At 39.4% G+C, this 25,574-nt stretch overlaps 1 protein-coding gene across 3 annotated transcripts in view; it reads right to left on the bottom strand.

Annotated features, from left to right (window-relative positions):
* Tasor2 (transcription activation suppressor family member 2) overlaps window positions 1-25,310 on the bottom strand; it is a 49,456-nt gene extending 24,146 nt beyond the window's left edge. The window contains exons 1-11 of one of the 3 annotated variants that reach the window (XM_032885081.1): window positions 24,971-25,310; window positions 11,942-12,084; window positions 11,688-11,811; window positions 11,579-11,598; window positions 11,394-11,493; window positions 8,471-8,571; window positions 7,563-7,666; window positions 6,199-6,271; window positions 6,036-6,098; window positions 1,896-2,609; window positions 69-311 (exon numbers count right to left, since the gene is read on the bottom strand). In XM_032885081.1, coding sequence (XP_032740972.1) covers window positions 69-311; window positions 1,896-2,609; window positions 6,036-6,098; window positions 6,199-6,271; window positions 7,563-7,666; window positions 8,471-8,571; window positions 11,394-11,493; window positions 11,579-11,598; window positions 11,688-11,713 — 1,444 coding nt within the window. In that variant the 5' untranslated portion in view covers window positions 11,714-11,811; window positions 11,942-12,084; window positions 24,971-25,310. Of the gene's footprint in view, window positions 1-68; window positions 312-1,895; window positions 2,610-6,035; window positions 6,099-6,198; window positions 6,272-7,562; window positions 7,667-8,470; window positions 9,025-11,393; window positions 11,494-11,578; window positions 11,599-11,687; window positions 11,812-11,941; window positions 12,085-24,970 lie in introns of those variants that run through there. The other 2 variants (XM_032885079.1, XM_032885080.1) reach the window with 2 other exon arrangements.
* Between the last annotated feature and the right edge of the window lie 264 nt (window positions 25,311-25,574).

Raw genomic sequence — 25,574 nt, forward strand, 5'->3', positions numbered from 1 at the left:
TTTGCATTATGGACCAAAGTTATTAATCTATTTCGATTGCTATTATATATTCCAAGAGGGTTTCTTACCAGGTTGGAGCTTCTTTCTGACTTTGGTATTCCGACGGCCTCTTGCTACATTTACCTTCCGTTTTTGTGGAGACTTTTTAACAGGTGGCTTAGGCCGTGACGCAACTCTTCCTGGAGATTTCTCTTGCTTCTTTGCCCTTTTGGCATTTGTAGGCACTGGACCATCTTTAGATACAGAAACATCTTGCTTTTTTCTCTCTAGTCTGGTTTTCTGTACAATTTGTGCAGTCAGCACTTCTGCACCTTATGCAGAAAAAACAAGACAGTTTAAGTGTATGTATATGGATGGCCCAGAAACTTATCAGCATAACCCTTTCCTTTATTTTCTTTGTGTGTGTGTGAGTGTGAGTGTGTGTGTGTGTGTGTGTGTGTGTGTGTGTGTGTGTGTGTTAACTACTAATAGGAAATAGACTAGGGTGTTCTGGGGTACCACTAAGAGATTTCAAAAGTAAAGCACAAGGCAGGGAAATGACTAGTAGTTAATCACAGGGTCCAACTTAACACTCTGATCTTGGTGAGCAGTATATTCTATATGCTTCTTCTTTTTAGGCATTAACAGTTCCAAATTAAAAACAGAAAACCAAAGATTGGCTAACATTTTCCATCAAGAATGAGTATGTATGGGGGTTGGGAATTTGGCTCAGTGGTAGAGCGCTTGCCTAGGAAGCACAAGGTCCTGGGTTCGGTCCCCAGCCCCGAAAAAAAAGAAAAAAAAAAAAGAGTATGTACTTTCTGGTCATATAATCCCTGCCTTAGTTTTCCACCTCTTCTTATCTAGAGTGCCAGAGCCAAGAGATGATATATGTATGTATGAATGGGAACCTTAGGTATATATAGTGTATTGACCCTTTGCTTAGGAGTGCCCATAAAAAATAGGATAGTTCCCTACTTTTGGAGAAAATATAATAAACATAACTTGAGATGATACCATATAAGTCATACAGTTGGCCATACTGACTGAAGTTTATCTGTTAATAAACGGTGAAGATGGAGCGTTGGCTTAGTAGTTAAGACCGTATACTGCTACTGTGCTAGACTCCCAGCACCTGGGTAACAGGTAGCTCAAAATGACTTTCAACCCCATCTCGGGGTTGAGGGTAGTAGTGGGAAGTGTCCAGTTTTTGATGTTATCTTCTGGTTTCTGTGGGCACCACTCCCAATTAAATAAGAAACCTAAATAACTTTAAAAATTGATTCTCAATTTTAAGGGGTACCATGAAGTCCTTCCAGTTTGTTTCTAGGCTACAACATACTCCATTTTAGTAGGATAGTTATAAAATTTGGGTGATCCTTTAAAAGCTGTTAGCACAAGCTGGGCATGATGGCCCATGCCTTAATCCCAGAGCACAAGAGGCAGGGGCAGCCTGTTTTTGGGCCTGCCTGGTCTACAAAGAGAGTTCAGGACAGCCAAACCTTGTCTTAAAAAGACAAAAACAACCAAACCCAAAACCAAACAAAAACCCATTAACACAAAGGACTAGAACTTGGGTCCTGAACCATTTCAATACCGGTTTTCAGAAGATCCCCTTTTCCTACCACCTGTCAGAGCAAATCAGACAGTCATCTTTCTAATATGTGAGAGCCATCTTTACTAGAGAAATGTTAACTTCCAACGGGCAGGCTTTTAAGATTTTTCTCTTTTGGTTTCCAGCTTTTATCAAGATCACTGGTTTTCTAGTTTTCATATACGTACAAATCACTCAGGAAAAAAAAGTGGCATTTCTAACAAACTTCTAACCCCCTCTGCTAAGCTCTAGTTCACATGGATACAGTCGACAGGGTTAGAGGTGAAGTTGTGATATTAATAATCACATTTACTATTCTTACCTCTTTTTCTCTGAGGAAACTGCCCTTTAGCCAGCTTTAGCGTTGGGTTGCACGACCTGTCTGTTCTGGGTGCAGTTCTTTTAGAAGTGGGGCGGCCCAGGCTCACCCGCTTACTTGGCAGTGTGATAACTGACGTGCTAGCCTTCCTCTTTGGCTGAACTCTCTGATTTGAAGATGGAGTCGATGGAGTCACACCTTTCTTCTTCACTTTCAACGTTCTCCCAGACTTCTCTGCTGTTTTAGTTTCTTTTCTTATTTCCATCTCTGAGTCAAGAAATTCAGGATCTGGTGTCATAACTAATGAAAATCCAGCATCACAAACCCCGTCTGAAATACAAGGGAACTGAGGATGCTCTGGCAACAAATCCAAAGCAGCAGACAGATCCAGAGTATACCCAGCAGGGTCTGAAAAGTAACACTTCAACTGAGCCAAGGCCTCCGAAGGGCACGTTTCAGGTGCGGGAACCAAGTCAAAAGCGTGGGGCAGTTTCCCAGTGGACGCAGCATCTTTCACTCCACCCTGAGGAGGAGCCATCAAGGAAAGGCTTTTGTCCACCTTGTACAGCTCTTGAAAACTATGTTTTACTAAGATGTTTGGAGGGATCGCTTCTTCAGAAAGTGACTTCTTTGCTTCTAGAAGTGCATAACTAAGGGCAGGTAAAATAGGTATCACTTTCAAAGAGATGCCATCTTCAACTTTCAAGTCCTTTGATCCTAAAATATATACACACATACATCAAAAATTCAATCAAGACACACAGGGAAAAAATGCTACAGACATCAAATGTATTACCAGGTTAAATACATTATTGAAGATGAAAACAAAAAGGGCAACTAGTAAGAGTTTTATGGATATAAAGAACATCTCTGTGCATTTATATCACACACACAGAAAAAGATTTGATATGCAAATAACTGTTCCAAGAGTAAACAACCCTGCCTCCAGCTCCACCTCACTGACAAGGGGCTGAGACAGAGCCCGGTGGACACTAACGGTAGCAGCAATGCCCTGACAACAGGCAGACTGTATCCTCCTATGTAATCTGTATTTTACCTCATTCCCCTTATTCTTTGATTCATTTTGCTTTTTTGTTTTTAAATCAAACAAGTAATCTTACAAATGAGAAAAAGTAAAATGTTAGTTCTTTATGAACAAGATTCTAGAACATTTCAGTTACCAGTAATATAAACCTACAGAAACAAATGGAAATAGGAATTATGACATCTTTTAAAAATTATCTCCAGAACTGTGAAATACCAATTAGTCCTAGTTAAATACAATAATGCTGTAGCAAATACTGGAAAAGGTAAATGGGGCAAATAATAAAAAAGCAAATGTAGTAAAGTATTAAAACAAAGTTTATTTCTTCACAGCTCATCATTCAAAGTACAAAAAGGAAAAGGAAATATAGGAAGGTCTGTATGTATGAAAGGGGCTGGTCCCCAGATGGGTGGCTTACCTAAGCTGTGGAAGTGCACCTGGAACTCAGTTAGGGCTAGGTTAGGGTTACCGCTTCCTCTGGGCAGTGGTGGTGCACACCTTTAATCCTAGCACCCAGGAAGCAGAGGCAGGAAAATCTTTGTGAGTTCTGGGCCAGCCTAGTCTACAGAGTGAGTTCCAGGAGAGCCAGGACTATACAGAGAAACCCTGTCTGGCTGGGGAACAAGAAAAACAGAAGAATGAAACTGTCTCAAGGTGAAAGGTATGAAAAAGTAAGCCCACACTGTTTTTATTCATTTGCACAGCACCTGTGGTCTTCCTGGGTACAGCAATGGTTCTTTGCCGACCCCAAGAGGAGAGCTAAAGGCTGGGGTGTCACTCACTAGAACAGATAGAGTTTAAGAAGCACGATGAGGGGGCTGGGGATTTAGCTCAGAGGTAGAGTGCTTGCCTAGCAAGCACAAGGCCCTGGGTTCGGTCCACAGCTCCAAAAAAAAAAAAAAGGAAAAAAAAAAAAAAAAAAAAAAAAAAAAGAAGCACGATGAGGCCCTGTATCCAATCCGGGCAGAAAGGAAAGAAACCAGGAGGAGATAACAACATAAATAACCATAAATAAAGCTTTTAAGATCTTTGTACTTTTTATTGAATGATTACACACATATGTACAAGAGCTGGTATTGAACCCCTCTGGAGATAAGAGTTATGGGCTGAGCCACCTAATGTGGGCTCTGGGAACCAAACTTGGATCTTCTTTTTTCTTTTTTTTTTTTTTTTTTTCCGGAGCTGGGGACCGAACCCAGGGCCTTGTGCTTGCTAGGCAAGTGCTCTACCACTGAGCTAAACCCCCAACCCCAAACTTGGATCTTCTAGAAGAGCAGCACTGAACCATTTCTGCAGCTCTAAAATAAAAAAGAAATCTAACAAAAAATAAAGTAGCATGGTATGGTAGTTGAGAAGCCCTGGATGAATCAGATTAATTTTGTACAAAGTGGTCTGTTTCCTCATCTTTGAAATGGTTATAAACAATACTTTAAGAATTGCTAAATGAATTATCCTTGGAAAAATACAAAACACAATAAATGTGAACATTCTTTGTCAATCTGTTTGTATAACTGGTTGTTTTATTTGTTCCAAAATATCAAAAAGTACTGTTCTCTTCTTTTTTTTTTTTTCCCGAAGCTGGGGACCGAACTCAGGGCCTTGCGCTCCCTAGGCAAGCACTCTACCGCTGAGCTAAATCCTCAACTGTTCTCTTCTTTGATCACCAGAATATACATATATTTTTAAAAATCAACTCTAAGGGGCTGTAGAGATGTCTCATGAGTTAAAAGCAGACCAGAGGATCTGAGTTCAGGTCCCAGTACCCAAAGAAGCTCAAAACTACCCAAAACTCCTGTTCCTGGGGACCCAACATCATCTTCTGGCCTTCAGGGTCACTGCATGCATGTGGTACATACATACATACATACATACATACATACATACATACATACATTCACATAGGTAGCATACTCATACATAAAGTAAAATAAATCTTTTAAAACATCAACTTTAAAACTTTTTTGTACTGGCTATAAGTTTAAAGAAATATTAATTTTAGCATTATCTGTAAACACACACAGAATAAACAAAAATTGCTTTGTTACAAATTTATTTGTTCAGCGCTTATTTTTTTCAGATGTCTGGCATACATATGCTCTGAGGATATATACAATGCAGACAAGGTAGATATTATGCTGGGGATGAAGCCCAGTGGTAAACAGCATACTCAGAATCCCAGCATCAGAAACCAAAAACCAAGCCCAGTACACTAACATATCTGTATATCAAGCACACCCAGATGTGGTGGCCACAGCTACAATCCCAGGTGATGTGGTCCTCAGGATTAAATCCAGAGCTTTATGCTTATGAGACTAGCACTCTTACCAACTGAGTTAACCGCATCCCACAAGTATTTTAATTGCAACATCACACACACCGTGATACTGTATGGCTGTTTAGGCACTATATGATTTGACTTGCGGTAGTCTGAATTAGAATGTCCTTCATAGGCTCAGATGTTTCACTGTTGGTCCCCAATTGATGGCAGTTGTATGGGAGGTTTGAGGGTGTGGACTTGATGGATGAAGTATGTTGTTGTGGGCAAACTTTGAGGTCTCACAAACCCTGTGCTAGTGTTCAATTGGCTTGCAGTTCGAGCCCCATGCCTGCTGCCCCCATTCCATCTTAGATCCTAGCTCTCTGGAGCCGTAAGCTCAAATAAACCCTTCTTTTTGAATGTTGCTTCATTATGGTGTTTTACCACAGCAATAGAAAATCACTAATGTATGATTAATATTTTTGTCTAAGAGCCACATGTTTGTCCTCAGGGTCAATACCATGTTGGGAAGAAAGGATCTATAGTCTACATAGCAAGAATAGCCATGGAAATTCTGAGTCATAGCTTTTTGACAGACTGTGGGAAAAGTATGCCCTAATGGATTCAATTTTGGATATGCTGAATTTTAGAAGTTTAGATACTATGCTAGATCTGTATGTGGAGACACAGGTCTGAAGCTTAGAGGCCACTTGCACAGACAGTTGCTTAGGGAAAAACACGGGTAACAAGTACTCTGTGCTACTAAGTCATGGAGTAAGAGAAGGACTGGGAAGCACCTAACCCAGCAGGATGAGTGGACTGGGAACCACTGGAACCTCACCTGCTGCCTGAGATGCCTGGAATAAATGCAAAGCATGTAGACCCAGCTGCTCATCTCCAAAGTCTGTAAAAGTAAGAATCAGGACAAAAGAAATGTAGGTTGTTGATCTTATGAAACAAAAATAAAAACATTAAAATTTTCTCCCCAGAAAGCTTGTCCTTACCTGGTTCTGGAATTAAGGCTGATGACGTAAGTAAAATGAAAAAGCCCCTATCTTCTAAGCATTTGATGAGTGCCTGAAACATAAAAATAAAAGTTAAATAATTAAATGAATAATTAAACAAATTAAATGAAAGAGGATAGTTCAATCTCATTACTCCTGGGAGAACTACTATAGACTGAACAGGACTCATTTTTGAAAGGTGGGCTTTCATAAAGGTCTCCACTTATCAGTGTCACCCGCACCATTTGCAGCTATTGAGGGCTCTGCATATTATATAGACTGTTCTAGTGAAACTAAAGTGACGGTCAGGACGGGCTGTCTCTTTCCACCCATGTGGAAAGGAAGCACGTGCCCCTGACTGGAAGTCATAGGGCAAACTATCACACAGAAAAGGGCAAAGCTGGAAGAAAGTGTCCTGAACAGCATTTAAATCTGGCCTTACTATCCAGACTGAGAAGTAAGATATAAATCTCTCACTGACGAAGGCCATCTTAGATTAGTGTTATTTGCAACTCAGAGTATTTTAATTCACACTACCATTAAGACAGGTCACTGTCCCAAAACACACACATGCATGCCTGGTTTTCACTTTACTATTGTAGGAACAGACAAGAGCTGACTTGCTTCATTACTGCCAATATTTGTATCATTTCCTTTGTAATATTCAGAAATTATCAAAAAAGGTAGCTCAACTCTGGGTGAAGCATCTATCATCACATAAAGAACCCTGGCTAACATGACAGCTTGTGTTCCTTTGTTTAAAAAATTATTTTATTATTTATTTATTCTATGTATATAATGCACACTGTAGCTGTCTCCAGACACGCCATAAGAGGACACTGGATCCTATTATAGATAGTTATGAGCACCATGTGGTTGCTGGGATTTGAACTCAGGACCTCTAAAGGAGCAGACAGTGCTCTTAACCACTGAGCCATCTCTCCAGCCCCAACAGGATTCTCTAAACCAGTAGCTGTTCCTAAGTCTTATTTCTTCTATTATGAAAAGGAAGAAACAACTTGAATAAACCCCTGGATAACGCTTTAAAGTGGCTTTCGAAGAAACATCTCAGAAGTGGTATCGTGACTAACGCAAATGCACTAGATATCTTATCAATGTATCAAGAAAACAAAGACTTTGAGAATAAAAGAAACTTGTTCTTTTAGTCAGGAATATAAACTGACTAATGAGACACAAAGGTAAGCTGAGACGTAGGGAAAATGAAAACGTCAGTTACAATAGTATGCCAGTTAACATTAGCAGTGAAAACCCTACTGGTAAGCTAATTTACTCAGTGACTTAAATACCAACTTCCTACTTTAAGAAAAAAATTAATAATTATACTTGAGATTAGTGATTCTTACCAATTCCTTATTTTTAATATATTCCATTAGCTTATCTATGTTTTCTCCTTGTTTGTTTGACAATTCAACTTCATATAAATCAAAGCATAAATCTTGACAACAGACTGTAGAGGGAATCAGAAATATAGAACATTTTAAATGTTAATTTTAAAAATTCCACAATTGTATCACATTTTGATCATTTCCCACTGCCCTCTCTTCAGGACATGTGCATATTGTACTTGTGTATGTACGTACATATGTACACAGAGGGTCTCACTATGTATTCTTGGCTGGCCTGGAACTTGCTATATAGACCAGAGTGACCTTGAACTCACAGAGACCTGTCTGCCTCACAGTTGGGATTGAAGCCACATGCTACCACACCTTGCCTCAGAACAAACAATCTTCACAATATTTAGTTTTTAAATCCTTTTAAAAATGTACTTTAATCCTAACATTTAAGAGATACAGAGGCAAGCAGATATCTGTGAGTTCGAGGCCAGCCTGGAGTAAGTTCCAAGGCAGGCAGAATTATGCAGAGACCCTATCTCAAAACAAAACAAAAAAAATTCTCTTACATTGCTACAAATTAACAAAATAAATGCTAGACAAAAATATCAGTGTTTCATGAATTACACGACCCAACATTTTCTCATATTTTGTTTATTTTTGTTATTTTTGTTTTGAGAAAGGGTCTCACAATGTTGCCCTGGTTAGCCTGGAACTTTCAATGTAGACCAGGCTAGTCTTGAACTCAGTAATCTATTCGCCTGCTTCTGCCTCCTAAATGCTGGCCTCATATTTGCTGTGAACTTACCAGTACATAAATTCAAAACAATAAAAACTGTTGTGAATGTATGGACCACAGAGTGGACAATAACTGAAGACAGCCCAGGATATGTAGTATGCCATTACATCTGACAGACCTTTCTGCTCCAAGTAATTCCGTCTTCTAAAGGCAGCTTCTGGTAGGCTTTCTTTTAGAGAAGACACTTTCATTACATGCTTAAAATCTAGTTCCTGAGGCCTAAAAAACAAAAATCCATAAAGCAGTGTAATAAATACCGACATAAGCTTATCACTTTCTGACACAAATACAAACAGAAATATCATCAGAAAAAAGTACTTAAAGGGCTGGAGAAATAGCTGCTAGGAGAGTGTGTGTACTGCCCCTACAGAGAGCACGAGCTTAGTGCCCACACCCAAGGGGGGAGCTTATGACCCCCTCTTTTGGTCTCTATTGGCACCTGCACATACACTTACATACCCACACACAAAGCATACATACACACAGTTATTTCAAGTCATTAATTTCTGGGTTAGATTATAATTATAATAATTTATTGTATATTTATATTATATAGTATTTATAAACAATATAGATTCTCACACATATGACCCACAGATGATGTATAAAACATGTTTACATTTTCTGAATACATGTATTTTTAGAATGGCCAAAATACCTAGATGTATTAAAGAATTATGTATTCTGAAACTGAAAAATTTCAAAAAAATTATACTAAGATTCTCTGCATATTGGGCCACATCATAAATTGAGTCACATGCAAATCTTCATTCTATCTTCTCTCAAGAATGTTTTTCTTTATAATTTATTTTCAAATAGTCTCAGACTATTTGTAAATAAATTATAAAGAAAAAAAAAGTTGTAAAAACAGCAGAAACATCCCTACACTTTATTATGCTGCTCTCTGCGTGCTTTGATTTCTTTCTTTCTTTTTCTGAGAGGCATATCTGATGCCTTTTATGTCCAAATACTTGGGGTTTCCCCCCAAAAGAACATTTCTTTACACAACTTACCAAAAATTAAGAAATTAACAATTGTAGACTACTATTAACTTATCCAATTTTTGCTAAGATCCTTCAAAAACCAAAACATGAAGCCACTGACAAAAACAGATTGAGCAAGTTGCATATATGTTGTAGGATATTAGGTCACATTGTAAACTCTGAGGTTGTGACTTTTATTTACTGGAAAAACCAGTTTTTAGTTGTGGTGTGCTTCAGCCTTAGACCACACTTTTAATCCAAGAGCTTTCTGCTTGAATATTATAAACAGGATTAAATAAAGTCAAGAGAAGCAACCAACCAGTTGACAGGAAGTCAACATAAGATTACTAAGAGAGTAAGTGGGAATTGAGAGGATGGATAGAGACGCACAGGAGGAGGAGAAAGAGACAATGAGTTTAAGGAGGTTTTGGAGATGACGTGAGAGGGCACTCCTTCTGGGATGCTGGCTGAGGAGTTTGATCAGCCTTTCTGAGCTAACAGGCTTTCACCCCAGCATGTGGCTCCAAGTTTTCATTAGTAAAAATATAATGATTGAGATTTTGCTTAAAAACAACACATATATACTCATGCACACACACATGCACATGTGTGTATACACCAGTAACAATAATAATCAAGAAAATGTGCTAAATAATCAAGAAAAAGATGCTAATCTTTTTAAGGAGGATATGGAAGAAGTTTGAGGGAAGAGAGCTGGGAGGGGCTAGAGGTAAGGAAGGGTATATGATGTAATTCTATTTTAATTAAAAGCACATTTAAAAACTTAAAGAAAGCTGGGTAATGGTGATTTAGCCTTTAATTCCAGCACACCAGGAGGCAGAGGCCACCCTGGTCTGCAGAGCAAGTTCCAAGACAGCCAGGACTACACAGAGAAACCCTGTCTCAAAAAAACTGAAAGACCAAAACCAAGCAAACAAAAAACTTAAGAAAATAGATTTTCAGTTGTCTCTTCTGCAAAGTCTGCCTTTTTTAAATTTATGATTAATATGCAAGTTGTAGGAAAATGCCGAAAAATAGGCAAATAACCAAAATTTTACCCGTTTTATCATCAACTTGAATACTATATGCCATCATTTTTCCTAATTTAGTTTAGTAACTACATTGTATGGCAAAAAAGAGCTCTTCTTCTTTTAAAATTTTCTCACAAAACTCTTACTTTCCTAACTATGAGCTACACTACCTGTCTCTGCTCTGTTGTTATAAGTAGCCACAGGGAAAGGAACTCACAGAGTCCAATTACCACATGTCAACTAAAGTGCATCCAGGCTTTAGGAGTAGGGAGTACCTACTACTAAAAGTATGAAGAGACCAAACAAAAAGATTTCTTAAAGATGGCCCTCACAGTTCCTCAGAAGAAAAAAAAAAAACCAAAACTTCACTATCATAATTCATCATATTACAAACAGATTTAACAGCCACTTTTAGTATTTTTTTTTCAAATAAGGGAATCATATGACTATTAGAACATAAGATATTATAAATCTTATCTTAATGAGTCAATAATAGAATTGAGTGGCTATAATTTGCTGTATTATTTGCTCTCTGAACAAATCTGATTTGTTTTAGAGAAAAAGCAACCTTTTAATATAAAATAATCTAGGCAGGCATGGTAAGAGATCCAAGTAGCTCCAGTTAATCAGGAGGCTGAAGTAAGCCCTTAAGTTCCAAGCCAACCTGGGCAATGTAAACCCCACCTCAACTACAGCAATGTAAGTATTTTCTCTTTAAGAATTAGAATTTAGGGGTTGGGGATTTAGCTCAGTGGTAGAGCACTTGCCTAGCAAGCGCAAGGCCCTGGGTTCAGTCCCCAGCTCCGAAAAATAGAAAAGTTAAAAAAAAAAAAAAAGAATTAGAATTTAGGTGATCTGTGTACTTGTACTCTGCATACTAGATCAGAGGCATGCTAGCATAAAGCCAAGTAAAATCACTCTATTTCACACCAATCCCACGATTGAAGTGATTGAAGACGATGAAGTGAGCACCCAGCAATGGAAAAACAAAACCTGTATCAAGGATGACAGCCAACATAATACTCACAGTTGTCCGGGAGCCTCTGTGCGGTAAGCAGACCGAAGAGTCACATCACACAGCACACAACCCTGAATAATTAACTGCCCTTTCCAAGGAGAGACCAGCGCTTTAAGAAATGAGGACAAAAGGCTCATTACATTGTGAAACATTTACTACAACAACAACAAGAACCTCAAGAACTAATTTCTTACCATTTTTATTGAGCTCAAGTCTAGAAAGAAACAAAAAGAGTATTTTATTAGAGAAAGAAAAACAAACCCAATAAACAAAGCATGCATTTATTATTTTATTATTACTCACGTGCTTTTATAAGTGGGTGCTGCCATCTTTTAGGTTCCTTGTACTGAAAAGCTACAATTATATAAGGACAGGTCTGTCTGGGTCATTTAATAACAGTGTTGCCTGAAAGCTCATAGAGGTAATTCTGAAATAAGGAAAATAAATATTATTAGCACTATGGAACTGCTTATGAGGTGAAGTTTATCCCTACCTCAGCCAAACCTGAAACTTAGGACATTAGATTAAGAAATATTTTTTAGGTACAATTTACTCACAGTGATTTAGTTTGAAGGCACAAAAATGACTTCTTTTGCAAGAAACTTTGTAGGTATCTGCATCCACGTGGCGGTCATAGCCATAAGGTGGCCTAGGGTAGGTAATTACCTATGCAATTCTCAGACACAAACTTGAGTTTTCCCTAGAATGAAAACATAAGAATCATCAGAAGTCTTCAAAGAGCAACAGTGTTCAAAGGAAGGGTTACTTCAAAAGTAGCCTAATAGGGGTGTTTTTTCTCCAGTAACCAAAATTAAATTTACACTTCTTAGAAAAATCTTAGAGCCATTAATGGTTTTAATCACCCATTGGTACTTTAAAACTTAAAAAAAAAGAAAAGAAAAGAAAAGAAAAGAAAAGAGCTGTGCTTGTGAATCTTTGAGGTTTTCATCACACAAAGGATACACACACACACACACACACACACACACACGATCAGACCAATTATCTTTAATGAAACTTCACTGAATGGTTAACTAGTGAGTAATAGAAAATATGACAAATGAAATCTAAATTATCAAGATGAGTTTCTAAACCAAAGTATTAATGAACTGTAAATTACAGCAGCACCCTGAATGTCTTCAAGGAGAGAACATGTAATAAAGTGACTCATACGCAGGTACCCTTAACAAGCGAATGATCAGTAGAATTTCCCTAGGTAGATAAAACGAAGAACCAGAAGTCAAGTTTACTGACAATGGACGCATAATTCAGGAGTAAAATGCTTGCACTGTGTGGGCAAATATGGTAAAGACTTTAATTTTTATTCCTAGCAATAGAAAAAAAAATCAAGTTTTAACATATGATGAAATGTCACAGAACAATTCAATGGGGGGGGCTCACAAGCCTTCTTTACTTGCTGAGAAGCTACTGACAGATGATAGCTTGTGGGGGAGGGACCTTTCTCTTCAAAAGTGTGGTCCTAATATGTCCACGGCACTCCAGTGGGTGGCCACACTCATAATTTGTGTGTGTGTGTGTGTGTGTGTGTGTGTATGTGTGTGTGTGTTTATGTATCTCCAGCACAAACTGGACTTGTGGGTTACTTTAAAAAAAAAAAAAAAAAAAAAAAGGACAGGAAGTTCCAGAAGGGGCAGGAAGTAGAAGATGGATCTGAGGAGTTAAAGGGAGTATATATCAAAATATATTAAATAAAATCCCAAAGAATTAATAAAAATATTAAATAAAAAGGACCAGGGGCTGGCTTAATGATTAAGAACACTGGCTACTCTTCCAGAGGATCTGGGTTTAATTCCCAGCACCCGAATAATAGCTAGAAACTGACTTTAACTCTAGTTCCAGAGGATCTGGCCTCCCCAGACACTAGGCACACACATAGGATACAAATATATGTGTAAGCAATCACTCATGCACAAAATAAAGACAAACCTGTATACTGTACACTATTTACATAAATGTCTAGAATAGACAGATCAAAAAAAGTAGGAAATAGTCAACTAGACTATTTAAATTAGTGGTGATTTTACAAATACTGGAGACACCCACCCCCCACAATCATAGTTTAAATGGGTGAATACCAGCACACAGGAAATCAGCAGAAATCTAGCCACCATATATTATGATCCTTTTTGGTCCTTAAAGTTAGTTTCAATTATCTCTATTGCCTGCAGGCTATGTTTCAGAAACATGAAAGGCTGAACATTACTCAAATGTTTAAAATACTGTGCTTGTCCACTTACTGAGAAACTACAAAGCACAAATTCCTTGGCTAAGGACTTCAAATGTCATTTAATTCTCACAGTAATTCTACAAAGTTACCTATTTTCCAAACGAGAACACTAATGCATAAAACTTTCATGTTAACCATAGTTTTAAACTATTACCTATTTATATCATTGAATTCATCAGCTTCTCTTTCACCCTTTTCTTCCTGCCTCCTTTCTACTCTTAGGACCACTGGAATCTGCTGAACGCCTTATACTCTTTTACCCTAACATTCCACAGTTGTCAAGTTTGCTCAGCTCTATCTTGTTCTCTATTCTATGTCATTGTGATGGTATAAAAGATCCATACCAAAGTAACAGTCTCTGGGCATTTATAGTCAAAACTCAATTATGTCTAAACTTCTAACTAAAAATTATGACCTGCTCAACACTAATGAATCTGGCCTTTATTATAGTCATCTTAGGGAACTGACTAAACTTTATTTTAATTTTGTAGAGAAGAAACTCACTTTCCTCAGACCTATATCTAGCTGGATTGCTCAGAGGGGTAACAGCACATCAATAAAGCTATTTTGATTATAAGTCTTAAAATGAAATATTTACTGTTTATTATAAATCTTCAAATAAAAATTATAAATCTTAAAATAAAATTTCTATAAACTATAAAGCAACATACAATTTGGTTGTACTTATGGCTTAAAACAAGCTCATATAGAGAAACTTTTAATTGATGTGGAAATTTATATAGTTTTATCATTTCTTTTCTTTCTTTCTTTTTTTTTTTCTTTTTTTCGGAGCTGGGGACCGAACCCAGGGTCTTGTGCTTGCTAGGCAAGCACTCTACCACTGAGCTAAATCCCCAACCCCAGTTTTATCATTTCTATTAACAAAGATGTCATAAGCAAAACCAAACTATAAAAGGTCACGAGTCCTTTCTTGAAAGAAAAATTAGTATTAAGTCCATTGTACATTTTATTCCTATTTAGATGGTTAATTTAAATAGTCATAGGCTTTTCTGTTATTTTACAGTCCTTATATGTTATTTCTAATTATTTTTTAGGTAAATCTGTCTTTGTTCTTCGTAACAGTTTTCTTCCAGAGGGCCCAGACTCAATTCTCAGCACCTGCTTGGTAGCTAACAACTGTCTGTAACTTCAGGGATCTGAACCCCTCTTCTAGCCTCTGTTGACACCAGGCACACATGTGGAACACAGACATAGTATATGCAGGCAAAACACTGGGACATATTAACACCTCCCCCCCAAAATCCAATTCAAAAACACAAATGCAAAGCTGGGCACAATACACTTGGCAGAGGAAGTAGAACCTTCAGTTGACTCAAAACACAAACCATCAACACTTGAAGTACAAATATAGTGATCCATCTCCTATGGTGCAATCTGAACACTACTTAGCTCAGACTCAGCCTTAGTAAGCTGTAACTATAGACATTGCAACTTAAAAGTTTTTGCTTTACACATCTAAATTGTAACTGAAATTTAATCATTCTACTTTTGACTTGGCACGTTATTTTTTAATCCTTGCATTATTCAAATGCTCATTTCTCTGCTCCAATATCTGGTTGCGATCAGGATGTGGCACTGTTATTCCAGTTATCTCCTGTCTCAGTGTTGTATAAACACAACTCTATTTATTTCCTACTTTGGAGAGAAAGAGAGAGCACAAGAGCAGCTAATGATGGAGCAGTGGTGAGAACAGGGCTGGACTTCCAAGTCCAGCAAGGATTGGGATAGAGAGGGGCGATCTGGCCATGAGGTGAGGGACCAGTATGAGAAAAGGAATGAAGCAGAGAGCCAGATCAATACTAAAATACAAGGGTCTAAGAGGTGTTGGCTCAGAAGCAGATCTATTAGTTTGGAGGATGAGAATAAGAGGATGAGAATAAGAGGTGTTGGCTCTGAAGCAGATCTATTAGTTTGGAGGATTAGAAGAGATTAACACTTGCTCAGTTGTTGTGTTATAAAACTTATTTACACAACACCCAGGTGCTCTAACACACCCAGCATCAGAGGTGAGGAGGCCACAACTGTCCATACACCAGGAGTACCTGGGTCACCCAGGATGCAGGGACCCCCACCGAGCCAGTGTCTCAGGTTCCCTTCCAGTCTGAACCACGACTCTGAGCAGACCTTGAGCACTGGCTCCACACCCAGTCCCACAACACCCAGAGGAAGACCAGCTCCCAGGTGTTCTAACACATCAAGGATCAGAGGTGCTCTGAAACAAGATCACAGGATCACAGAGGAGCTTGATTTCCAGAAAATCAGACACAACCTGGATCTCACAGGATCACAGGATCACAGAGACAGTTGGTCTCTGAGGAGTTCTGACACAACCAGGAACACAGGAGGGACAGGCTGCAATCAGAGACAGCAAGAGCAGGTAACACTAGAGATAACCAGATGGCCAGAGGCATGTGCAACAACATAAGCAACAGAAACAAGGCTACTTGGCATCATCAGAACCCAGTTCTCTCACTACAGCAAGTCCTGGATACCCCAACACACCACAAAGGCAAGATCTGAACTTAAAAATCACATCTTGTGATGATGATAGAGGACTTTAGGAAGGACATAAATAACTCTCTTAAAAAAAAAATGGGGGGTTGGGGATTTAGTCAGGGGGTGGACGCATGAATTAGAAACGGAAAGAACCTGGGTTCGGACCCCGGGCAGGAAAAAAAAAAAAAAAAAAATACAGGAGAACACAGGTAAACAGGTAGAAGCCCTTAAAGGGTACAGGAAAACACAACCAAACAAGTGAAGGAATTGAACAAAACCATTCAGGATCTAAAAATGCAAAGAGAAACAGTAAAGAAGTCACAAAAGGAGACAACCTTGAAGATAGAAAACCAGGAAAGAGATCAGGAGTCATAGATGCAAACATCACCAACAGAATACAAGAGATAGAATGGAGAATCTCAGGGGCAGAAAACATTGACACAATAGTCAAAGAAAATGCAAAATGCAAAGAAACCTCCTAATCCAAAACAGCCAAGAAATCCAGGACACAATGAAAAGACCAAAACTTAAGGATAATAGTTATAGGAGAGAGGTTAGATTCCCAACTTAAAGGCCCAGTAAATATCTTCAACAAATTTATAGAAGAAAACTTCCCTGACCTAAAGAAAGAGATGCACATGAACATACAAGAAGAAGCCTACAGAACTCCAAATAGACTGGGACAGAAAAGAAACTCCTTCTGTCACATAATAATCAAAACAAAGAAAGAATATTAAAAGCAGTAAGGGAAAAGGGTCAAGTAACATATAAAGGCAGACCTATTAGACCTTTCATCAGAGACTATGAAAGCCAGAAGATCCTAGACAGATGTCATACAGACCCTAAGAGAACACAAATGCCAGCCCAGGCTACTATACCCAGCAAAACTCTCAATTAACATAGATGGAAAAAAAAATCAAGATATTCCATGACAAAAACAAAGTTACACAGTATCTTTCCACAAATCCAGCCCTACAAAGGATAATAGATAGAAAACTCCAAAACAAGGAGGCAAACTACACCCAAGAAAAAGCAAGAAAGTAATCTTTCAACATGCCCAAAAGGAGACAGCCACACGACAATCACTTTTCCTTACATGAACAGGACCCAGCATTTTGCTGCATACAGGAAATGCACCTCAGTGACAAAGACAGACACTACCTCAGAGTAAAAGGCTGGAAAACAATTTTCCAAGCAAATGATCCCAAGAAACAAGCTGGAGTAGTCATTCTAATATCAAATAAAATCAACTTTCAACCAAGAGTTATCAAAAAAGACAAGGAAGAATACTTTATTCTTATCAAAGGAAAAATCTACCATGATGAACTTTCAATTCTGAACATCTATGCTCCAAATGCAAGGGCACCCACATTCATAAAAGAAACTTTAATAAAGCCCACAGCACACACTGCACCTCACACAATAATGGAAGACTTAAACACCCCACTCTCATTAAAGGACAGATCATGGAAACAAACTACACAGAGACACAGTGAAACTAACAGAAGTTATGAACCAAATATCTATAGAATATCTCACACTAAAACAAAATATACCTTCTCAGCACCAGATGGTACCTTCTTCAAAATTGACCATATAATTGGTCGCAAAACAGGCCTCAACACATACAAGAAGATTGAAATAATCTCTTGATTCCTATCAGATCACCACAAACTGAGGCTGGTCTTCAATAACAACAAAAAGGACAGAAAGCACACATTCACATGGAAATTGACCACTCTACTCAATGATAAGTTGGTCAAGGAAAGAATAAAGATAGAATTTAATAAAAAGGAAGGCACAAGATACCCAAACTTATGGGGCACAATGAAAGCAATGCTAAGAGGAAAACTCATATCTCTGAGTGCCTCCAAAAAGAAACTGGAGAAAGCAGCTTGACAGCACACCTGAAAGTTCTAAAATAAAAAGAAGCAAATATACCCAAGAGGAGTAGACGGCAGGAAATAATCAAACTCAGGACTGTAATCAACCAAGTAGAAACAAAAATAAATTATACAAAGATCAACAAAACTGGGGAGTTGGTTCTTTGAGAAAATCAACAAGATAGATAAACCCTTAGCCAGACTAACCAGAGGGCACAAAGACAGTATCTAAATTAAAAAAATCAGAAATGAAAAGGGAGACATAACAGAAACTGAGGAAATTCAAAAACTTATTAGATCCTACAAAAGCCTATACACAACAAAACTGGAAAATATGGGGGGAAATTAGCAATTTTCTAGATAGATACCAGGTACCAAAGTTAAATCAAGATCAGATAAACCATCTAAGCAGTCCCATAATCCCTAAAAAAGTAGAAGCAGATATTAAAAGTCTCCCATCCAAAAAAAAGCCCAGGACTAACAGGGTTTAGTGCAGAATTCTAACAGACTTTCAAAGAAGACCTAATACCAATACTCTTCAAACTATCCCACAAAACAGAAAGAGGAATACTACCCAATTTGTTCTATAAAGCCAAAATTATGCTTATACCTGAACCACACAAAAACCCAACAAAGAGAACTTCAGACCAATTTCCCTTATGAATATCTATGCAAAAATACTCATTAAAATTCTCGAAGACTGAATCCAAGAACACATCAAAATGATCATCCATCATGATCAAGTAGGATTCATGCCAGAGATGCAGGGATGCTTCAATATACAGAAATCCATCAATGTAATCTACTAGATAAGCAAACTCAAAGAAAAAATCCCACATGATCATCTCATTAGATGCTGAGAAAGCATTTGACAAAATTCAACGTCCCTTCATGATAAAAGTCTTAGAAGGATCAGGAATTCAAGGCCCATACCTAAACATTGTAAAAGCAATATACAGCAAACCTGCAGCCAACATCAAACTAAATGGAGAGAAACTTTAAGCAATCCCACTAAAATCAGGGAGCAGACAAGGCTGCCCACTCTCTCTCTACCTAGTCAGTATAGTATTTGAAGTCCTAGCCAGAGCAATTAGAGAACAAAAGGTCAAAGGAATACAAATTGCAAAGGAAGGAATCAAAATATCACTATTTGCAGATGATATGATAGTATACTTAAGTGACCCCAAAAATTCAACCAGAGAACTCCTAAACCTGCTAAACAACTTCAGAAAATGACTGGATATAAAATTAAATCAGTAGCTTTCCTGTACTCAAAAGATAAACAAGCTGAGAAATTAGGGAAACGACACCCTTCACAATAGCCACAAATAATATAAAATATCTTGGTGTAATTCTAACCAAGCAAGTGAAAAGATTTGTATGACAAAAACTTCAAATCTCTGAAGAAAGAAACTGAAGATCTCAGAAGATGGAAAGACCTTCTAGTGCTCATGGACTGGCAGGATTAATATACTAAAATATAGTAATATAGTAAAAATGACTATCTTACCATCTTACCAAAAGCAATCTACATCTAAATTCCAACTAAATTCTTCACTGAGTTAGAAAACAATTTGCACATCATTTGGAGTAACAAAACACTCAGGCTAGCGAAAACAATTCTCAACAATAAAAGAACTGCTGGGGGAAATCATGATCCCCAACCTCAAGCTATATTACAGAGCAATGGTGATAAAAACTGTATGGTATTGGTACAGAGACAAGCAGGTAAATCAATGAAATAGAATTGAAGACCCACAAATGAACCCACACACCTATGGTCACTTCATCTTTGACAAAGGAGCTAAAACCATCCAGTGGAAAAAAGACAGCATATTCAACAAATGGTGCTGGTCCCACTGTTGGTCAGCATATAGAATGGAAATTGATCCATTCGTATCTTCTTGCACAAAGTTCAAGTCCAAGTGGATCAAGAACCTCCACATACACTGAACCTAATAGACTAACCGGATACACTGAAACTAATAGAAGAGAAAGTGGGGAAGTGCCTCAAACCCATGGACACTGGGGAAAATTTCAACAATGCCTTATGCTCTAAGATCAAGAATTGACAAATGGACCCTTGCAAAATTGTGAAGCTTCTGTTAAGGCAAAGGGCACTGTCATTAGGACAAAATGGCAACCAACAGATTGGGAAAAGAGCTTTACCAATCTTATATTCAATAGAGGGCTAATATCCAATATATACAAAGAACTAAAAAATCAAATAACCCTATCAAAAAATGGGGTACAGAGCTAAACGAGGAATTCTCAGTTGAGAATGTCTGTGAAGCACCTAAAGAAATGTTCAACATCTTCAGGGAAATGCAAATCAAAACAACCCTGAGACTCCACCTCACACCAGTCAGAATGACGAAGATCAAAAACTCAGGTGACAGCAGATGCTGGGGAGGATGTGGAGAAAGACAACTCCTCCACTGTTGGTCCAATTGCAAGCTGGTACAACCACCCTGGAGGTTCCTCAGAAAATTGGACATACTACTACCTGAGGACCAAGCTATACCTCTCCTGGGTATATACCCAAAAATGTCCCAACATATAACAAGGACACTTGCTCCACTATTTTCATAGAGGCCTTATTTATAATAGCCAGAAAAGCTGGAAAGAACCCAGATGTCCTTCAACAGAGGAATGTATATAGAAAACGTGGTATATTTACACAATGGAGTACTATTCAGCTATTAAAAACAATGACTTCAGGGCTGGAGAGATGGCTCAGTGGTTAAGAGCACTGACTATTTTTCCAGAGATTCTGAGTTCAAATCCCAGCAACTACATGATGGCTCACAACGATCTGTAATGAGACACACTCTCTTCTGGTGTGTCTGAAGACAGATACAGTGTACTTATATAATAAATAAATCTTTAAAAAAACAAAACAAAACAAAGACAGTGACTTCATGAAAATTTTAGGCAAATGGATGGAACTAGAAAATATCATCCTGAGTGTGGTAACCCAATCACAAAAGAACACACATGACATGCACTCACTGATAAGTGGATATTAGCACAAAAGCTGGAATTACCCAAGATACAATCACAGACCATATGAAACTCAAGGAGGACAATCAAAGTGCAGACGCTCCAGTCCTTCTTTAAAAGGGGAACAAAATACTCACAGGAGGAAATACAGAGACAAAGTGTGGAGCAGAGACTGAACCAAAGGCCATCCAGAGACTGCCACACATAGGGATCCATCCCACATCCAGTCACCAAACCCAGTCCCCAATGAGAATGCCAAGAGGTGCATGCTGACAGGAACTTTATATAGCTGTCTCCCAAGAGGCTCTGCCAGAGCCTGACAAATAGAGACAGATACTCACAGTCAACCACTGAACTGAGAATAAGATCCCCAATGGAGAAATTAAAGAAAGGACTGAGGTAGCTGAGGGGGTTTGTAATCCCATAGGAAGAACAATAATATCAACTAACCAGACCTCCCCCCACCCCTTCCACTTCCCAAGGACTAAACCACCAACCAAAGAGTACACATGGAGTGACTCATGGCTCCTTGTTCAGTATCAATGGAAGAACCCCTTGGACCTGTGAAGGCTCAATGCCCCAGTGTAGGGGATGCCAGGGCAGGGAGGAAGGAGTGGGGTGGCTGGGGGGGAGCACCCTCATTGAGGCGGGGGTGGGGGGTGAGGGGTGGGATGGGGGATTTCCAGAGGAGAAACTGGGGAAAGGGTTAATATTTGAAATGTAAATAAAGAAAATAACCAATGAAAGAAAAAAGAAAAAATTATTTAACAAAAATATAGTCTCTGTCTAGATTATTTGGGAGGTAGTTGGGTTAGAGAAAAGACTACCACTACTAAATTCTTTACAATATGAACTCAATAATAATTTGTAACACTTATTTTAACTGTCTTCTGAGTTGAGCCCCATCTCAGTCATCTCTACAGAAAGCTAGAAAGGCAGTCATAATTTATTTCTATCTTCAATTCTTGATACAGTCCTGTTCCTTGTTAATGTTCTAAACAATTCTAAAGTGAACAAATGTTTACCAAGCGTCTAATTTGCATATGACTAAATCTGTAAAGTTTACATTTCTCCCAAGTCTTGGGTATGTCCTAGCTTTTGCCAATGCCACAGAGACTGACATCTATTTAATTCATGCTGGGTGGCGGTGAGGAATGCCCTTACTCCCAGCACTTGGGAAGTAGAGGCAGGTGGATCTCTGCAAGTTCAAGGCCAGCCTGGTCTACAGAGTGAGTTCCAGGATAGGAAGGTCTACACAGAGTAAAACCCTGCCTCAATAAACAAACAAACAAACAAACAAACAAACAAAGTACCCTCCCCCATTGTACTACATTTATGGACTGCTCTTCCAGAGGTTCTGAGTTCAATTCCCAGCAACCACATGGTGGCTCACAACCATCTGTAATAGGATCAGATTCCCTCTTCTGGTGTGTCTGAAGACAGCTACAGTGTACTCATATACATAAAATAAATAAATCTTGAACGTATCTTACAAAGCAAGGGGCAGAACTAAGATTTTTAAACTGCTTTCATCTCTCTCTCTCTCTCTCTCTCTCTCTCTCTCTCTCTCTCTCCTCTCTCTCTCCATCTCCCCCATTCCACCCCAAATGCCCTGAGCATAGAGGTGAAATATGTCCTGTAACAAAATGAACTAGACATCAAGAGTTGGGGTCAAATAGCTCTTCTCCTAAGAGAAAGTAGCTATACATTAAAGTGTGTATTTCATCAAGCAATAGTGTCTTGACAATTAATAAGAGATTTACTTCTCCAATTAAATGTTATATTTTATTAAACAAAACCAGAAGTATGCCCTAAGCACATTTCTTATGACAAAAGCAGTAATTAAATCAGAAACCAATTTTAAAAAGACAAAATGAAAAGCAAAAGGCAAGAAAGATATATTCTTGGAAGGAAAAAAATAAAAAAAGTCTTTTCGTAAATGAATATAAATGCAATGAATAAGCTATATAATGCAAACACAAATATCCCAATGTGGTTTTCTATAGAGATTGAGATGATTTATCTGGAAGAACAAAGAAGAATCCTGAGCTTTCCCTGGTCTCCCCCACCCAAAAGAAAGTACCAATGTATATCATAAAGCTACCATAACTAAAACAGTATGGTAATTGTAAATAGGTCGAAGCAGAGGGTTCAAACCCAGGGATACCGGGCTGTCCCAAACGTTTTCCTTTCTTATTCACTAGGAAAGTTTAAAAATTAAAATGATTTTTCAATTATTAGATGAGTTAAAATGTTTAGAAAACATTGTTACCATCCAGTGCGGCCTTGGAGAGTACCGGTGCGGCCTTGGAGAGTAATGAAAACCAAATCTGAGGGGAATGAAATTTTAAAAGTAAAATCATCCCAGGGCTTTTAACAAACTGCCTAGCATTATTATAAAAATTTGATTCTACAAACAGTTATCATCAGCACCTAAACCCTGTTTATAACAGCTGCAGGTGAAAAACACAGCTCTGAAGAATTGTTATGGACTGGAGAGATGGCTCAGCGGTTAAGAGCACTGACTGCTCTTCCAGAGGTCCTGAGTTCAATTCCCAGCAACCACATGGTGGCTCACAACCATCTGTAATAGAATCTGATGCCCTCTTCTGATGTGTCTGAAGATAACTACAGTGTACTCAGATAAATAAAGTAAATACATCTTTGAAAAACATTTTATATATATGTATAAGAACTTTTATAAGAAAAATCTTAAAAATGTCCACTGACAAGATACGACCGATAAACGTGTCCAACATATTTGTGCTAAACGGATATGCTACAGGTAACAAATAGTACCAGGCAAGTTTCCTGGCGGTTTTCAAATTTCAATGTATTTAAGCAAATGTTTACAGACTAGAAGAGATGCCATTTATGTTTATTTGAAAGAATGTAGGAAACGAACTGACAACACACTTCCAACATCATTGTCCTTAATAGTAATTACTGAGAAATACTCAGTTACCTTTTATTTTTTCTATCTTGGGCTCTCTAGGTATTGATGTACACTGATAACACTGAACTATCCTTTACCAAACCATTTTCCAGTACGAGAGTATTCGCTTACACTATCAGGTGTATGTGCTTTGTCCTAAACCTCTTCGGTAGGCTTTCCAACAATCTCAGATTCTACACTCTGACATATTCACCCCGCCTTCCTTTTGCTCCTCTGAGGGCGGACACTGTTGAGTTCCCAGGTGCTTTTGTATTATACAGGTTTAGGAAAGACTTTCATTGACTTCCCGTTCTAAGTTTCCCCTCAGAAAGAGTACGGTACAGAGTAGCTTAAAGTAAGGCGCGTCAACCGAGACTTAAGAGACCCGAGAACTTTCAAACCAACTCCAGTTTTCAAAGTTAAGCCACATTTTCCTACCAAGTGCCCGCCGGCTCGCCTCTAACCAACGCCGGGACCAGCCTACTGCAACATTCCTTCAACGTGGCTGCAGCCCGCTGCTCTCTTCCATATGGGGAAGGCCCATTGTACGTAATAAACAAGTGTAAACCTTGTCATGCGTTGCCTTGGATTCTACGGAATCCAGAAACCCGACCTGAGGGTTTCCCCAAAACCCCTCAGGGGGAGGAGGAGCTAGGCCAACCCCAAACCAAGGCAACGCTTCAGTGCAGAGCCGATCACCTCCCTTGGGCATGGAGCTGCCCTGTGACAGGTGACACAAACAAAACGCGCCCAGCTTTCTGCCTCAGAGTGCAGACACCCATTCCCACGCCCTCCACAGGCTCGGTGGAGACCCTGTCTAACCTTACCCTCCTCTCCAGGTCGGAGCATGGGGGCCCCGCGTCCCGGGCGACCGAGGCGTCTGCCCAGTGGCCCCGCGCGCCGCCCTGCCCGCCCGCCCACCAGCCCTCAATCACCACGCGCGCCCCACGAGCCCCGCTCTTCCTCACCCGGGACGCCCCGATCCCTGAGGGAGCGTTACCTGTCCCCGGCGAGGCAGCCTTCCCTGAGGAGCCGAGCTCACAGCTCAGTGTCCTTCCCATGCTTTAACAGCCCGTCCCTTTCTCCTCCTGGCCCCTCGTCCTGCCGCGTCTCCTCGAACCTCGCCTCACGAACCCGGGTGTCTCCCGGCCGCGCGCGCACGCTCCGGTCCCTCACTCAGTCTCACAGGCGAGAAGCGGCTTCAGAAACCAGCCCGGCGCTGGGAACGCGTCCGCCCTCCGGCACCCCCGGGCACCAGTAACCGGAAGTGAAACCTCGTGGACCGTGAGAGAGGGAGGGGGCTCAGAAGACAGAAAGTGAAAACTAAAGCGCCGTGGGTCGCGTCACGGGGGCCAATCACGGAGAGCACGCCAAGGCGCAGGCGCGACCGCCGCCGGCGTCCACGTTGCTCTTGCTTTTTCTTTTATGCGCAGGCGCCCGGGAGGGGCAAAGCTCGCTCTGGATTGGAGGACCTAGCTTTCCCTGGCTTCTCGCGAGATGTAGGCGGCCGGATATAGAAGGCGTGAGCAGGAAGTGAGGCTCCTCAGCCGGAACCTCCTCTAGTGTATTGTGGGTTGCTCATGGCCGCTTTCTGGCTTTTTCTT

Source organism: Rattus rattus, chromosome 14, assembly GCF_011064425.1.
Source record: "Rattus rattus isolate New Zealand chromosome 14, Rrattus_CSIRO_v1, whole genome shotgun sequence".
NCBI lineage: Eukaryota > Metazoa > Chordata > Mammalia > Rodentia > Muridae > Rattus > Rattus rattus.